The sequence below is a fragment of the Aotus nancymaae genome, unplaced genomic scaffold (genome assembly GCF_030222135.1).
Source record: "Aotus nancymaae isolate 86718 unplaced genomic scaffold, 86718_ANA_hifiasm-v0.15.2.pri h1tg000072l, whole genome shotgun sequence".
Lineage (NCBI taxonomy): Eukaryota > Metazoa > Chordata > Mammalia > Primates > Aotidae > Aotus > Aotus nancymaae.
The window spans coordinates 14,563,107-14,579,764 of NW_026988487.1; the positions used below are offsets into that span (position 1 = coordinate 14,563,107).

Here is a 16,658-nt window from a genome sequence, read left to right on the forward strand (position 1 = left end):
GCTCCTCCTCTCACTCTGTCCTTTCCATCTTTTCAGGATCATTTCTTCTCCTTTCTTCAAAATGAAAGTAAAACATGCTGGGAATAATTTCATAATTACAAAACTGCCCTCCCAATTGGCCTCTGCCTCTACTCCCTGACCTCACCACCCACCAGGGAGGTGGGCCTTTCCCTGGGCATCGTGCCAAGTTCTTAGCTGGGCCCTCTAGAATCTCTAAAGGAAATCAGGCTGAAGAGGGGAAAACCAGCAGGGGGAGGCAGCATTCCCGGTGCCCAGTATGGTCTAGGAGGCATTGAAATTCCAGGGCCGATGTCCTGAGACAAAGATCATAATGAGACAGGAAGGTGGCAAAGGAAGGAGCCATTTGCATGACAATAATTGAGCCAAGAATAGAAAGCCACAGGGATACAAGGGTGAGGCTGGCAGCTGAGCTGGGCTAAACCTCACAAATCAGACTACCCAGCTCTGCTCTGCAGGAGAAGGGAGGCTGAGCCCTGGGCCAGGCTTGGCAGGGAGGGAATGGGGAGGACACGGCCCCAGGGCATTGTGGGAACACTGGCCAGGCTGGACTTTGCCTTTATCCTTGTCCTTCAGCCGGGAGGTTGCCTTTGCTTGCCTTTGCCTTTGAGGCTCTGTGGCCGTGGGGCTGAGTGGGCATCATGGCAGCTCAGAAAGATCTCTATGACGCCATTGTGATTGGGGCAGGCATCCAGGGCTGCTTCACTGCATACCACCTGGCCAAACACAGGAAGAGGGTCCTCCTGCTGGAGCAGGTACTGTGTCCCTTCTGCACCCCTGACCTTAAGGACTGTCCTACCCACCTTCCCTGTAGAGGGGTTTCCAGAGCTGTAGGGCAAGGCCAAAGGGCCTGAATCATCAAAAATTCTGTGTAATTTGTATCTTAGCTGCCTAGTGTGTTTCATGACAATTCAAAGAAGTTTCACGTCCCTCACACCCACATCTAGGCATGTTTTCTCTTCCTACTGCCTCCTAGTTCCTGCCCTTGACCAAGCGTCCCAGGCCCTGTTCTCTTCCTTCTCACTACTCTGTCTCTTCTGTGCCCAAATGGTTGATCCGACCCAGAAAAATAATTGGTTCTGGGTAGCCTACAGTAAAGGTAATTTTGCCTAGAGGCAAAGGTTGATTTATCAGCCTAAGAGGTAGGATTCTGCCCTGCATATTCCCAGCCTAGCAGCTTCTGTTTTTTTCTGCCATCTCCAGATAATAGCAGCCTCCTCGTTTGACACATGATCAGTGAGACTGAGGTCTCATTTTTCCCGGTACGCAGTGCAGTCTGCAGTGACCGCTGCATGTGTGGGTGGGCGCTGTGTGTCTGCAGGGTCCTTCGAGGACAGGGCTGTCCAGCTGTCAGCAGAGCTTCCCACTGCAGTGGGCTCTCCCGTCCATTCTGCCTGCAGCTACCCAGGCTGGCCATGGTTTGCTCTTCTTGGTAATGAGCCAGAGTAGTTAGAAGCCTTTTTCATTTCTCTATCAGTTTTCTCAAAGCCCAAGGGATTCCTGGTTCATCCTCTCAGGAAACTCATTGTTGCGGAATCCTGAGGTGGTTCTCTTACCCTGAGTGATCTGTAGCCACAGAGAAGTAAAGTCACCATCAGTTTCCTTGTTCGTAAAATGAAGGGGTGAGACTAGCATGATCTGGAAGGTTTTTTCTAATTTTGCTTACTTATGAATTGAAGTGAGGTGAGATTGCAGCAGGATGGTTGAAGACTAGCTAACAAAGAAACTTCTGGATGTGAACGATCTTAGCAAAAAGGAAGCCCAAGTTAGGGCTATTGAACAACTTCTATCTTGATTGCCAAGTCAGTAAATTGGTCATAAAGAGAGAATTTGGAAAGATTGTATGGATTTTTTTTTTTTTTTTTTGAGACAGGATCTCACTCTATTACCAGGCTGGGTGCAGTTGTGCAATCATAGTTCACTGCAGCCTCAAACTCCTGGGCTCAAGCAGTCCTCCTACCTCAGCCTCCCAAGCCACTGGGATTAAAAATGCCACCACACCTGGCTAGTTTTTAAATCTTTGAGGACACGGGATCTTGCTATATTGCCCAAGCTGGTCTCGAATTCCTGGGCTCAAATGATCTTCCTATGCGTAATCCTTCCCTGGATTGTGTGAAAATATTTGAAGGATAAATGACTCCTGGTTGACAGCACACGCTGGGTGTGAGGGGTGATGGCTTCCTTCATCTCTCTTGTTTTCCTCTTCCAGTTCTTTCTACCACATTCCCGAGGAAGCTCCCATGGACAAAGCCGGATAATCCGAAAGGCATACCCGCAAGACTTTTACACCCAGATGATGCATGAGTGCTATCAGATGTGGGCCCAACTGGAGCGCGAGGCTGGAACCCAACTGCACAGGTGGGCTGCGGGAGGAATTCCTTGAATCATGGGGCTCTGCACCTGCAGGTGCTTGTAGTGTGTGAAGGGGCACTGCCATGGAACATTGGGAATGCAATGGGAGGGACACAAGGGCTCAGGAAGTACCAGATGCACGGGAGAGTTCTGCTGTCATGGTGGTCACCCCATAGGTCCAGCTGACTCTGGCCAGGCTCTGAGTTGCAGGACTGGGTTCAGGCCATGTGTCCAAGGCTAGCAGAAGCAGTACTGGAAAGCCTGCTGGCAAGGCACCATGTGGCAGATGCCCCGAGTGGGGCGGGAATCTGCTGGAGTGTGTACTTTCAACTCTGCAGAGGCCAGGGGAGGGGTTGGGCTAGAGTCGGAGGCTATTTTCAGGATTCTTTATAGTCCAACCAGTATCATAACTTTTCCTGCGGGGTCCTCCCCCCACATAGCAACCCTAGAAACCCATTTTTTTCTCTTGGAATACCTTTTACTGTAAGAAGAAAATGGGGCTGTTCCCCAGGGCTGAATTGCTTGCCGGGGAGTGAGCCTGCACCTCTTTCTTGGCTGCCTTCATGACTCTCTCCAAACCTTGACCTTTCAAGTACTCGTGGGAAAGAAAGTCAATACTCTGTGATGCAGTGGGAACTTTAACCACCCCGCCTCCCCCCCACCTCCTCTGTGACTCTTCACTGAACTTCCAACAAACCCTGGCTCTACTGCCACCTGGCTCTACCCTATAGGGTGGCAGTTTTTTTAATGGCCAAGAACCAAGAGGTTACTGTTCTGTTGCAAAAACACCATTAACTTAAGAACAAAGTGAAATCCATTATGCAAATACAGTCGGGGCAGCTAATTACAGATTTATCCAGAGGCAGCTAATGCACCCAGCACCCAAATAAAGGAGCATGTCTTGCTGGGGGGTGGCCTGGCAGAGGGGACCCTTCTGTGTCAGATGTCTGTGAATGCTGCTGGGCATCTTTTGCTAAAAGAATCGCCCTGGGCCTTGGAGGGCACACTTCTTCCAGCACATGATGAGACAACTAAGAGTGTCTGGAATCTCTGAGGGAGAAGAGTCTGGAGTGAGACAGGCTTAGATTTGACTTTGTGTTCTACTCCTCACCAGCTATGTGATCTTGGAGGTTTCTTGACTTCTCTGTGCCTCAGTTTTTCTCATAGGGCTCTGTGAGGATTAAATGAGACTTTTGTGAAATACTTGGCCCAGTGTCTAGCACCTTTCTATAAGGGGCAGTCCCTTCCATCTATTCTGGGTCAGCTGCATCCTGTTCCATTGAGCTATGGGGGAAGAAAGGCAGGAGACAGATGAATGCAACAACCACAGACACCAAGGGGAGTGGCGGCAGGAAAGAGGGAGAGGGACCCTTGGGTAGGACAGTCTCAGAAGTGCACAGTCCTCCTCTTTGGCAGGAGGACAGGAATTTGGAAGGGCTTTGGAACTGGGCCTGGCTCTAAATCTCAGCTCTGACACGTTCAGCTGTGTGGTTTGGAATGCGCTGTTGAACCTCTGGCGAGACTCAGATTTTTCATCTGTGAAGTAGGGTTACTAATACCTGTGTCATGGTGCTGGTGTGAGGTAATGGACTTAGAACAGCACCTGGAAAACCATCTTCCTCCTCCTCTTCGCCATATATTTAGTGTGTTCAATAAGAAACTACGCTGGGCACGGTGGCTTACGCCTATAATCCCAGCACTTTGGGAGACTGAGGCAGGTGGGTTACCTGAGGTCAAGGGTTCAAAACCAGCCTGGCCAAAATGGTGAAACCCCTACTAAAAATACAAAAATTAACCAGGCATGGTGGCAGACACCTGTAGTCCCGCTATTAGGGAGGCTCAGGCAGAAGAATCACTTGAACCCGGGAGGTAGAGGTTGCAGTGAGCCGAGATTGTGTCACTGTACTCCAGCCTGGGCGACAGACTGAGACTCTGTCTCAAAAAAAGAGAAAAAGAAAAGAAACTAGGAGCTGTTCTAAGTATCTGATACCTATAACTCATTCCGTTCTCCCCACAACCTCATGAGAGGATTGCTGCCAGACATTCAGCGTCTTATCCCATTAATGCAAATCACAGAATTACTATACTCTTAAGTCTAGAATAGAGGTTGGCCAGCTTTTTCTGTAAATGGCCACCTAGTAAGTATCTTAGGCTTTGCAGGCCATGTGGTCTCTGTTACAATTATCCAACTCTGCCACTGTAGCGTGAAAGCAAGATGTAAATAAGTGAGCCTGGATGTATTCTAATAAAACTTTATTTATAGACACTGAAATTTGAACTTCATATAATTTTCAGGTGTCACTCTACATTATTCTTCTTTGGATTAAAAAAAGTCAACAATTTAAAATTTTAAAAACCATCTCAGCTGATGGACCAGACAAAAACAGGCAGAAGGCCAGATTTGGTTCCCGAGTGGCAGCTTGCTGGCCCTGGGCCTGGCAGACACTTCAAACTGGTTAACTTGACCACTTCTGTCTCCAAATAAGTTCATGCCTAAATCATCCCAGGTCAAAAGACTGCTACTGTGCATTTAAAGACAGGGAAATGTCACGGCACCTCTTAAAAGACCATTTCGATGTCTCACAGCCCCAGTTATGAAAAATGAAAAGTAATGTGAATATGCTTTAAAAACCTCTAAAGTGTTACAGAGTGCTGAGTATTCTTACCATTGTTGTTATTATTCTATTATTAAAAGTCCTTTCTTGTGGCTAGGCTAATGTACTCAGGAACACTAATTTATTTGGTTCTTTTACTTAGCAGGGACACAGAACAGATATTTCCCAGTCTCAGAATGGTATCTAAATACAGCTCTACTACCTTAGGGCTAAAAGCCATTTTAATTCCTTTAGCTTTTACTGATTCTGGTTTTCTAAATGATTCATCATCGGTGTGGTTCTTAGGTCTTTCCAGGTTCTTCTAGAAGAACCAGCACAATACCATAATACTACTGATAGATATGAGCATACTTAATGCTGTTTGATGATGATTAAACAAACAAACAAAAAAACCTTTAGGAGTTGGCAGTTCAGGTGGCTGTCCAGTGCTTTTCATTCTGTTTAGCTGCTTCCTATGACAGCGGCATACTAAACATGGGTGGGTTTGGTGTATTTGCATATATTCTGGGAACAGACAATGACACATGTGTCAGATCACAAGGTCTGAATCTTCTGTGATGTGCACAGCCAGGACGCTGATTCCAACAGCAAAACCCAGCTCCCTGGCCCATCTCTTTCCTGCCCCGCCTTCTCCCTTTGAGTCCTACTATCTAGCTCCTGACCCGGGCTGCCCCTGCTTAGCTGACAATATCAGACAAGATCACAGCCGTAGGCAGTACAGCTGCTGGCAGAACCTGGTGGCCCCCTCTGCAGCTGCTGCTTCTTGTGTCTGCGAAGTGTCTGGCTTGTCAGCCACATCCCCTCCCTGGAGCAGTCTTTGTTAACCAATTCCACCTCGGCCCACTGAGCAGAAGATGAAATGCCGAGAGCTCCTCCAAAACCAACAAAGACAGCAGCCATTACCAAGTCCCCATTCGAATCCCTTCCCCAAGGTGACTCAGAGCTGGCTTGCCTGGCATTTTTAACCCAGAGAGGAGAGCTGGAGCTTGGGATGGGAGATGACAGGTGCAGGGAGAGCAGTCTCCCCTCCCAATTCCTCCCCACTCCATCCTGCACCCTGTCCTGTCATAGTAACTGGTGGAAATCCCTGATCACCAACTCCCTACATCACATTTGAGGCATTAGTCAGGCCATAGAGGAGTCAACACGGCCCTTGGGAGGAATCTTCAATTACCTCTTCCTAGTGCTGGATGAAGCTAGGTCTGGAGGAAGGAATAGTTCATATCAAATGCTCTTGACTCAGCTGATGGGCATTCTGGGAGCTGCTCTCTCTTTTAGGGTTCCCTGGCAACCCAAGTGCTGGCTTTAAGTCCTTCTTTGTAGCTAGTCCTGACCATTCATTTCCTGGTCAATTTTCATCCTGCAGATGCCCTTGTCCCTTCTCTTTCCCAAACTTTGCAGCCCAGGTCTAAGCAGAAAAAAGAAGACGGGGCGCTCACGAGCACAGGGGTGAGAAATTGATGCAGAATGAGCAGTCTATTTGTTGGGATCTAGAAAAAGCCATTAAGAAAATAAGCACTTAAATGATTTTCAATTTGCCCATGGAAGTCATCTATCTTCATACTGGGGGGAAAAGGCCCATTCTCCAAGCCCGGTTTTGATTGACTGGTTTCCAATTCTCTAAGCATTTCCCATAGGAGCCTCTCACCTATCTCCCATAATGACAGGCCTTTGCATTTCCAGGCAGTGTTTTACATTTATTTCCGATTTGCTCATAATGGTCAAAAATCTCTCTCCAATCCAAGGCATTTCTCCAGCAGCGCACGGTTTCCCTCAGGCCAAATAGCTCAGCTGTGATCCACGGAAAATGAGAATTTCCCAAACACATCTTCGGACTAGGGGAGGGTCCGGCATCACACATTCAGATGGAAAATTTCCCACTGTTAGATCAATATCTGGGCTAAGAAATAAATGCCACAGGGGCAGAGAGCTGGAGCAAAATGATTACAATCGGCACAATTACATTCACCGGCGGAATCAGCTCGCTGATTACTCCCAGGAATGGGGAGCTCCCGCTTCATCCACCACAGGACGGCTTGGGAATTAGAACATCACTCAGCATTTCATAATTCTACAGATTTGCCCATTGTCTTGGCATGCGTTCATTTTTCCCATATAGTACATCCCCGTAAGAGGAGTTATTTCAAGGAAAGAAGGAAAGAAGGAGGAAGAAAAGGAGGAAGAAACGAAGGAAAAAGGGAAAGGAAATCTCAGAGCATATGAGAGGCCAAGGCTGCTATAGCAAGCAGAGGTTAGAATATGCTGCTCTGGAATTTCCAGGTCAGGGATCTCACATTACATCTGCTTGGGTGTGGTTTAAGCCAGGTCTCTCCCAGAATCCCACCCAGCCAGGACCCCACTGGGTAAAAAGGGCTCAAGGAAATATACGTATGTGACTTCATACTTATTTGTTGACTAAGAAGTTTACTAGGGCTGAGCACAGGGGATCATGCTTGTAATCCTAGCACTTTTGGGAGGTCAAGACAGGAGTTTGAGACAGGCCTGGGCAACACAGCAAGTGACCCTTGTGTCGACAAAACGCAAACAATTAGCCAAGTGTGGTGCCTCATGCCTGCAGTCCCAGATATTTGGGAGGCCAAGGCAGGAGGATTGCTTGAGGCCAGGAGTCTGAGACAGGCCTGTGCAACACAGTGAGACCCCTATGTCTATACACATACAAAATTAGCCAAGTGTGGTGGCATGCGCCTATAGTCCTAGATACTTGGAGGGCTGAGGCAGGAGGAGCTCACTTGCGGCTGCAGTGAGCTGTGAACGTGCCACTGCACTCCAGCCTGGGTGATAGAGTGAGACCCTATCTCCATTGAAACAAAAAATGTTTGGCCAGGCGCAGTGGCTCATGTCCGTAATCCCAGCACTTTGGGAGGCCAAGGCAGGGGGACCACAAGGTCAGGAGTTCGAGCCCACCCTGGCCAACATGGTGAAACCCTGTATCTACTAAAAGAAAATACAAAAATTAGCTGGGGGTAGTGGTGCACACCTGTAATTCCAGGTGCTCCGGAGGCTGAGGCAGGAGAATTGCTTAAACCTGGGGTGCGGAGGTTGCAGTGAGCTGAGATCGCGCCACTGCACGCCAGCCTGGGTGACAGTACGAGACTCCATCTTGGGAAAAAAAAGTTTACTAGGCAAGTTTTCATTACCTCTGAACCAATCTGAAGTTCTTTTCGGGGCCACAGAACAAAGACAGTCTGCTGAGAGCAGAGATCTCCACGGCATCTTTCCTCTGTTGAGCGTTGCAGAGTGAGAGCTCTCATTGCTATCTCGCTGGTGGTGAATGCTGGGTAGGCGGGGGCCGTGGCAAATGGATTGGGCACGCTGCGCGGCTCTGTGTACTGACACCCGCCCCAGGGCCTACTGTGTCCCTACCCCCTCCCAATCTTCTCTTTAATCCCCCCAACCAGATAATGTGGGATTTGGAAGCATGTAATATCCATGAGACTCCATTATAGGCTATTACGAGCTTTATACGCACTACCTGGGGGATGTACCAGGCCGCCGCTGGGCAGTGCAGCAGCTGAAACGGAGAAGGACCACAGGAACGGTCCTAAAGGCCAGAGTGACGCTTCCATTGTTTCTATCCGTTCCCCCCACCCCCAAAAGGAGCTCTATCTGGTCTCTTGTGACAGAGAGGCAGGAAGCATGAAAGAGAAACAGCTTTCACTCCTTTAGGGAGTAAAAGCATAGAGGGAGGTATGGGAGAAACAAAATCACAGTCACTGAATGCATTGCTGGAGCCCTAGGAGACCGTCTACCAGTGTTTCTGCATGAGAACGCCATTGGAATTTGGGGTGGAATCTTCTCGAGCATTGCAGGTGTAGCATCCCTGGCCCCTGCCCACTGAATGGGAGTGGCAGCCCCAGGCATTGTGCCAACTACTGAAATGGCTCATGCCATTTTCAGTTGTCCCTGGGAGTGTGGGTGGGTGAGCCGGGGGTACCACCCTGGTGTGGAACCATCAGCAGTTCAACAGGTACATTACAGAGGAGGGATCTGGGCCCAGAGATGTGAGAGACCTGATCAAGGTCATGCCAAGGTGAAGCCAGGACTAGAGACAGAGCCAGGTTTCCCAGTTTAAGACCCTTTCCACAAAACAGGCTACCTCTAAGGAACTGAGAGACAGAGACAGACACACAGGAAGGGACAAACATATCCGACAAGAAAGAGAAAGAGGGAAGGGACAGAGCAGAGGGTGGCGTGGAAGCGGGGAGGGCGGAGGAGAATACAGAACAAAGAGATCAAAATAGTGAATGGGGTCAGGGACACCACTTCCAAGCCATGGAACATGAAAGAGGACTTAGATCTCTGCCCTCAAGGGCAGGATGGGTCCTGAGAAGGGAGATAGGGGACAAGAAAACCACTAGTGAGAGCCAAGGGCAGACTCGGGAATGGGCTGGAAATCAGCATGAGAATACTGGGACTCTACCAACTGACTCTAGATGGCTTCACCTGTTCTCTGAATACGAGGCCATGACTCCTCTCAGGGCCTACACCTGGACCCGAGATCCCTCCTAAAGGAAAGCAGATGGCCCAGGGCTTTGCCTTCTTTTGTTTTGTTTTGAGACAGGGACTTGCTCTCTCAACCAGGCTGGAGTGCAGTGGTGCGATCATGGCTCACTGCAAGCCTGACCTCCCTGGTTAAAGTGATCCTCCCACCTCAGCCTCCCAAATAGCTGGGATCACAGGCATGTGACACTACGCCTGGCTAATTTTTTAAAAACATTTTGGGGGCCTGGCGCGGTGGCTCACGCCTATAATCCCAGCACTTTGGGAGGCCGAGGCGGGTGGATCACGAGGTTAAGAGATCGAGACCATCCTGGTCAACAAGGTGAAACCCCGTCTCTACTAAAAAATACAAAAATTAGCTGGGCATGGTGGTGCACACCTGTAGTCCCAGCTACTCAGGAGGCTGAGGCAGGAGAATTGCCTGAACCCAGGAGGCGGAGGTTGCGGTGAGCCGAGATCGCGCCATTGCACTCCAGCCTGGGTAACAAGAGCGAAACTCCGTCTCAAAAAAAAAAAAAAAAAAAAAAAAAAAAAAAAAAAATTTTTACTTTTTTCAGAGACAGGGTCGCATGACATTGCCCAGGCTGCTAGTGAACTAATGGCCTCAAATGATCCTCCTGTCTCAGCCTCCTAAAGTACTGGGATTACAGGTGTGAGCCACCACATCGGGCCCAGGATTTTGAAACATACCTTCACCTAGGTAACTTATTTCTCAACAGGCAGACTGGACTACTGCTTCTGGGAATGAAGGAGAATCAAGAATTAAAGACAATCCAGGCCATTCTGTCTAGGGAGGGGGTGGAACACCAGTGTCTTTCATCTGAGGAACTGAAGCAACGTTTCCCAGATATCCGGTTGACCAGGGGAGAAGTGGGGCTCTTGGACAAGTTCGGAGGAATTCTCTATGCAGACAAGGCTCTCAGAGCCCTGCAGGTAACGTGGTATAGCACTGGGGCAATGCAGGTGCTCCCTGCTCTGGGCATCCTGGGTCCCAACCAGCCAGCCCAAGACGCCCCTCTGGATGAGGCCTTTGCCCTGCTGGTTTTAGTCTTGACTTTTTGGGCAGGGCAGTGAAATATACACTGCGGGCCTTGTCAATATAGGACAGGTCTAGATTCTGTACTCTTTTCTGCCCTAGGAGAAAGGCTTTTTGTCCACCAGGGTGAACCACATACAGAACTAATTGACCTTTCCCTGCTTCTGCCCTTTCAGGATGTGCTTGGACAGCTGGGAGGCATGGTGTGTGACGGAGAGAAGGTGGTGGAGATAAACCCAGGGCTACCAGTCACAGTGAAAACCACCTCCAGGAGCTACCAAGCTAAGAGCTTGGTCATCACAGCAGGTCCTTGGACCAACCAGCTCCTCCGTCCCCTGGGCATTGAGCTGCCTCTCCAGGTAAGAGGAGCTGAAAGCCTGAGAGTTGGTGCTTAAGAGAAGCTTTAGAACCAGATGGAGTCAAACTCGAGTCCTGGATCTACCTCCTGCAAGTGGACAACCTTGGGCAAATTCGTTCACCTCACTGGCCTCAGTTGTATCACCTGTGATATGGGGGATGATAGCTATGTCATAGAGATGTTGGAGACCTGAATTATTAGGTGGGTGCAAAAGTATTTGCGGTTTTACCACTGAAAGTCATAGCAAAAACCGCAATTACTTTTGCACCAACCTACTATATGCTGTATACAAAACCTTTAGAGGCCAGGTATGGTGGCTGATGCCTGTGATCCCAACACTCTGGGAGACTGAGGCAGAGAATTGCTTGAGCCTGGGAGTTTAAGACCAGCCTGGGCAATACAGCAAGGCCCTGTCTCTACAAAAACTAAGAAAAATTAGCCAGGTATGGTGGCATGTGCTTGTAGTTCCAGCTACTCGGGAGTCTGAGGCAGGGAGGATCGCCCTGAGCCTGGGAGGTTGAGGCTCCAGTGAGTTGTGATTCTACCACTGCACTCCAGCTTGGGTGACACAGCAAGACCCTGTCTCAAAAAAAAAAAAAAATGAAACGAAATAAAAATAAAGCCCTTGGGACACAACCGGGCTTATAGTAAGCACTGAATAAATCTGAGGTCTTATTAATTCCCCGAGAGAGAAATAGGGCTGGGTCTGGGTATAGTTATGGGAAAAATCTAAGAATGGGAGAAGAGACTGAGGCTCGGAGATCTTTGTGCATCATAACACATGTGACAGGTAAATAAGAGACAAGCATGGATGAATTCAATGGGGTGTCCAGGCTTGTGTCAAAGGGCCTCAGGGCCCCAAAGAAACTGCTTTCATTGCTGTGGGTTCCATGGCTTTTCTTCACCTCCCACTTCCTCTCCCCGCCTCAAGACCCTGCGGATCAACGTGTGTTACTGGCGACAGATGGCTCCTAGGAGCTATGGTGTGTCCCAGGCCTTTCCGTGCTTCCTGGCGCTGGGCCTGAGTTCCCACCACATCTATGGACTGCCCGAAGGAGAGTACCCAGAGCTGATGAAGGTGAGCAGAAAGACTGAGATAAGGCTGGTAGATGCCCCTGTAGATTGCGGGCAGCTGCTCTGACTTTCCCTTCCACAGACGCCCTTGGGTCCCGGGGCAGCATCAGGAGCCTGCTTTACTCTTGGTGATTTGCAAGGAAAGACCCTCAGCTGCCCTGAGGCCCAGCAAAAGGAGCCTTTCCTTTGCAGACATAGGGTGGTTGTAGGGACCAAGAGCTAAGCAGTCTCAGGTGACAGCCTGCAGCACCTGCCAGGAGTGGGAAGGCTGGAATGATGGATGGGGCCGTCCTGTGTACACGCCTGCCCCTCGGCTGTGGGTGTGCATGGAAGGCCAGCCCTCGCCATTCACGCTGCTCTGATTGGAAGCCAGGTCAGCTATCACCACGGCAACCATGCAGACCCTGAGGAGCGGGACTGCCCCACAGCACACGCAGAGAGCCAAGACATCGAGATCCTGAAACGCTTTGTCAGAGATTACTTACCTGACCTGAAGCCCGAACCTGCCATCATCGAGCACTGCATGTACACGGTAAGGGGTCTGGGCAGCCTCCCTGGGCCCCCTCACCACTCTGCAGAAGGGGAGAAGGAGACAGACCCCGCATTGGCCAGGCCCGATTGTTTGACCCCTGACGTAGTGTATGACTTTAAACAAAGGAGCTCATTTCTGTGGGTCGGTTCACCTCTACCAGAGAGGGGCCTGTTAGAAATTATTCCTATTCTTCTTCATTAGGAAACTAGGCTACGCCTGGCAGTCAGTCCTTCACTCTGATTCCCAGAAGAGCTCTAAAAGATTTTTTGGCAAGCTCCTCCAGATGAGCAGGCCTTAGGGACAAAGAGAAGAGACAGATGTCACTAGGGCCTGAGGCATCTTGGCTAAAGTTAGTTTACAAAGATTAACTGAACACCTACTGTGTTCATAGCTCTGTGCGAGAAGAAAGGCAGATGGACAAATGAGAAAGACTGGCATGCCCAGAGGGGCACTGGCATGCGGGAAGCATCCCTGTGTCCCATTCCATCCTTTCTGGAAAGAAATCCAGCCCAGCCCCTTCCTGTCAGAGCCCCTTCCCTTGAGCCTCAAAGGACACAAGGTGTGATTGTTTCTTTCTAGAACACCCCTGATGAGCACTTCATTCTGGATCACCACCCAAAGTATGACAACATTGTCATTGGCGCTGGATTCTCTGGTGAGCCTGAGCTGCGGGGAATGGGGCACCTTAAAGCCGACCGACCTCAGTGCCAGGCAAAACGGTGTTTTCCACACTCTTAGCTGCTCAGATAGGTGCTGGCCTGGACACTGTGTGTGTAAGGAGGCTGGGCAGTCAGAGGAGGGGTATTCATGGTGGGAGACTGCTTCTGGCTTTGGGCTGTGATCAGGAGGGCAGTCAGCCCTGTCTGGGTAAGAAGGGGATGTGCAGAGAGCCCAGCCTCTCTGTCTCTGAGGCTGCCTGAGAGTCTGCTCTTCTTTTCCCAGGGCACGGGTTCAAGCTGGCCCCTGTGGTGGGGAAGATCTTGTATGAATTAAGCATGAAATTAACACCATCTTATGACCTGGCACCTTTTCGAATCAGCCGTTTCTCGAGCCTGGGCAAAGCCCATCTTTGACCTCTCGTCAGAAGCCCCCCTTCTGTGCATAGGAGCCGATTTCACAGACGGAGATGTCTCAGATGAAGGGAGTGTCCCTGTGATGTCATCCTTTTATTCTGCCTCACTTGAATCCCTCGTAAACACCAGATGATTAAGTCTACCTTCTTTCCTTGGCCAGCTCCCCATCGCAACTACTTTCTTGCTTCCAGAATGTTGATCAGATATTCTATAATTGCAGAGTAGTGAGGACCTTTGAGATTGATATATCAGTAAGAAGAGGGCACAAGAACTGGCTCCGGAGACCAAAGCAGTTGTTAAAAATTCTCTTTGTTGGGGGCTGGGTGCCGTGGCTCATGCCTGTAATCCTAGTACTTTGGGAGGCCGAGGGGGGTGGATTACCTGAGGCCAGGAGTTCGAGATCAGCCTGGCCAACACAGTAAAACCCTGTCTCTATTAAAAATACAAAATTAGCCAGGTGTGGTGGTAGATGCCTGTAATCCCAGCTACTCAGAAGGCTGAGGCAGGAGAATCACTTGAACCCAGGAGGTTGCAGTGAGCTGAGATCTCGCCATTGCACTCCAGCCTGGGCAACAAGAGTGAGACTCTGTCTCAAAAAACAAAAACAAAAAAAATTCTCTTTGCTGGGATATTTGAAGAGCGTGGGATGGATTTGACTAAGTCTTCCCAGAGGAGGGTGAACAAGATGATCTCAGAGATCACTGTGCCCTTGGACTTCCTTATCCTAAAGCTAGAGCCAGCCTCCATCACAAACGCCCATACAATCTGGCTTGTCTTCGATGACCAAATAAATATTTGTGGAACAAATAAATAACTGCCCTGCATGAAGTCTGTAGTGGGCTTTCTTTTCTGTGTGACCTCATTTCTTCCAGACTCTAATTGTCTGAATTAGCACCACAGAATCCATTAACCCAGGAACCCTTGGAGTCTTTATCCCCTCAATGCGCTGCACCCCCTTTCTTTGGATTCTTTGTCTCCTCCTCACCCCCTCTCTGGTTCTGTGAAGATGCTCAGCTCCCCCGTCTCTCATTAAGGTGTATTGTCAGGCCCTTATGAAGATGGAGCTGTTATACCAGAAAGAAAGAGAGAGACACACTCGCTTAGAAACCCTGTTCAATGTTTGAATGTTAAATGTGCCATTTTATTATCATTAGGATTGCTCCCACTTAATGAAACAGCATTAGCACCGAGTCGGCTGGCCTCCTTGCACTAATTGCTTTGGAAGGGAACAGGCTTATAACCACCCCAAGGTGGGTGGAGGGGTGAGGGGTGGAAACAGGGACTCGAGCAAGGCTAGATGCACTCAGATGAAACCCACCTGGAGGATCTCCAGATCGGGCCAGTTCGAGTCCAGAGTTAAAATGCCCTGGGGAGAGAAAAACTGGGACTGGGCGGGGAAGGTGGGGATGTGTTACAGGGAGTCACAGATTGGGGAGGAGCAGGCAGTGAGAATGACAGTACAAATATTCCCAAAGGAAATAGAACACGGAGGAAATGACTCTTCAACTGCCTGAGTCCTTAAGGGCCCAGGCACGTGTATCAGTGCCGATTCTCCAGTGAGTTAAAAAAGCCAGCCAAGCCCATCAACCCCATGCCAAGTCTGCTTTCTGTGTGCTCTCAGCTGGTTCCCTGAACCTCAGCCTCTATAAAACGGGAATTGTCATATCTGTAAATGGGAATAATAATACCGACCAACTCCACAGGGGTGTGTGAGGATCAATTAAGATCATTCATTCATGTATTTGTTCAAAACACAAATACTGAGTGAGCCTCTATTATGTGCCAGGCACTATGTGAGGCACTGTGGATGTATCAGTGAACAAAACAGATAAAAATCCCTGTTCTAAAACAGTATGGTTGTTCCTCAAAAAATTAAAAATAGAATTACCATATGATCCAGCAATTACACTTCTGGTATATGCCCAAAAGAACTGAAAGCAGGATCTCAAAGAGTTATTTATATACTCCTGTTCAGAGCAGCATTATTCACGATGGCCAAGAGGCAGAAACAACCCAGGTGTCCACAGATGGATGAATGGATAAACAAAACGTGATCTGTACGTACAGTGTAATGTTATTCAGCCTTAGAAATAAAGGGAATTCTGGCTGGGCACGGCGGCTCATGCCCGTAATCCCAGCACTTTGGGAGGCCAAGGGTGGGTGGATCACTTGAGGCCAGGAGTTGGAGACCAGCCTGGCCAACATGGTGAAATCCTGTCTCTACTAAAAATACAAAAATTAGCCAGGCGTGGTGGTGCACGCCTGTACTTCCAGCTACTTGGAAGGCTGAGGCAGGAGAATCACTTGAACCCAGGAGGTGGAGGTTGCAGTGAGCCGAGCGACAGGGCAAGACCCTGTCTAAAAATAATAAATAAATGAAGGGAATTCTGATATATGCTACCACATAGATGAAACTTGAGGACATTATGGTAAGTGAAATAAGCCAGTCACAAAAAGACAAGTAGTATTATTACACTCCAACCATACAAGGTATCTAGAGTAGTCAGAGTCATAGAGACAGAAAGTAAATAGCGGTTGCCAGGATCTGGGAGGAGGAAACAGGGATTTGTTTAATGGGTACAGATTTTCAGTTTTACAAGATGAAAGGAGTTCTGTAGATTGGTTGCTCAACAGTGTGAAGGTACTTAATGCCACTGAGCTGTACACTTAGAAGTGGTTAAGATGGTCAATTTTGTTACGTGTTTTCGACCACAATTTTTAAAAGATCTTTTTTTTTTTTTTTGAGACAGAGTCTCACTCTGTTGCCCAGGCTGGAGTGCAGTGGCACAATCTCAGCTCACTGCAACCTCCACCTCCTGGATTCAAGTGAGTCTCTTGTCTCAGCCTCCTGAGTTTCTGGGATTACAGGTGCCCACCACCACGCTTGGCTAATTATTTTGTATTTTTTTTTATTTTTAAGTAGAGATGGGGTTTCACTATGTTGGTCAGGCTGGTCTTGAACTCCTGGCCTCAAGTGATTCACCCACCTTGGTCTCCCAAAGCGCTGGGATTATAGGTGTGAGCCACTACACCCGGACTAAAAAAAAAAATCTCATTCTTATAAAGCTTACAGTCCAGT

General features: G+C 48.9%; 1 protein-coding gene across 1 annotated transcript; it reads left to right on the top strand.

The window, feature by feature from the left end:
* The first annotated feature begins 583 nt into the window (after positions 1-583).
* Positions 584-14,407, top strand: PIPOX (pipecolic acid and sarcosine oxidase). The gene is made up of 8 exons (XM_012449323.2): positions 584-773; positions 2,228-2,376; positions 10,226-10,439; positions 10,719-10,901; positions 11,832-11,978; positions 12,348-12,506; positions 13,086-13,161; positions 13,449-14,407. Exons 1-8 carry the CDS (start codon positions 660-662, stop codon positions 13,577-13,579), a joined length of 1,173 nt encoding a protein of 390 aa, XP_012304746.2. The 5' UTR covers positions 584-659; the 3' UTR covers positions 13,580-14,407.
* Positions 14,408-16,658: the final 2,251 nt, after the last annotated feature.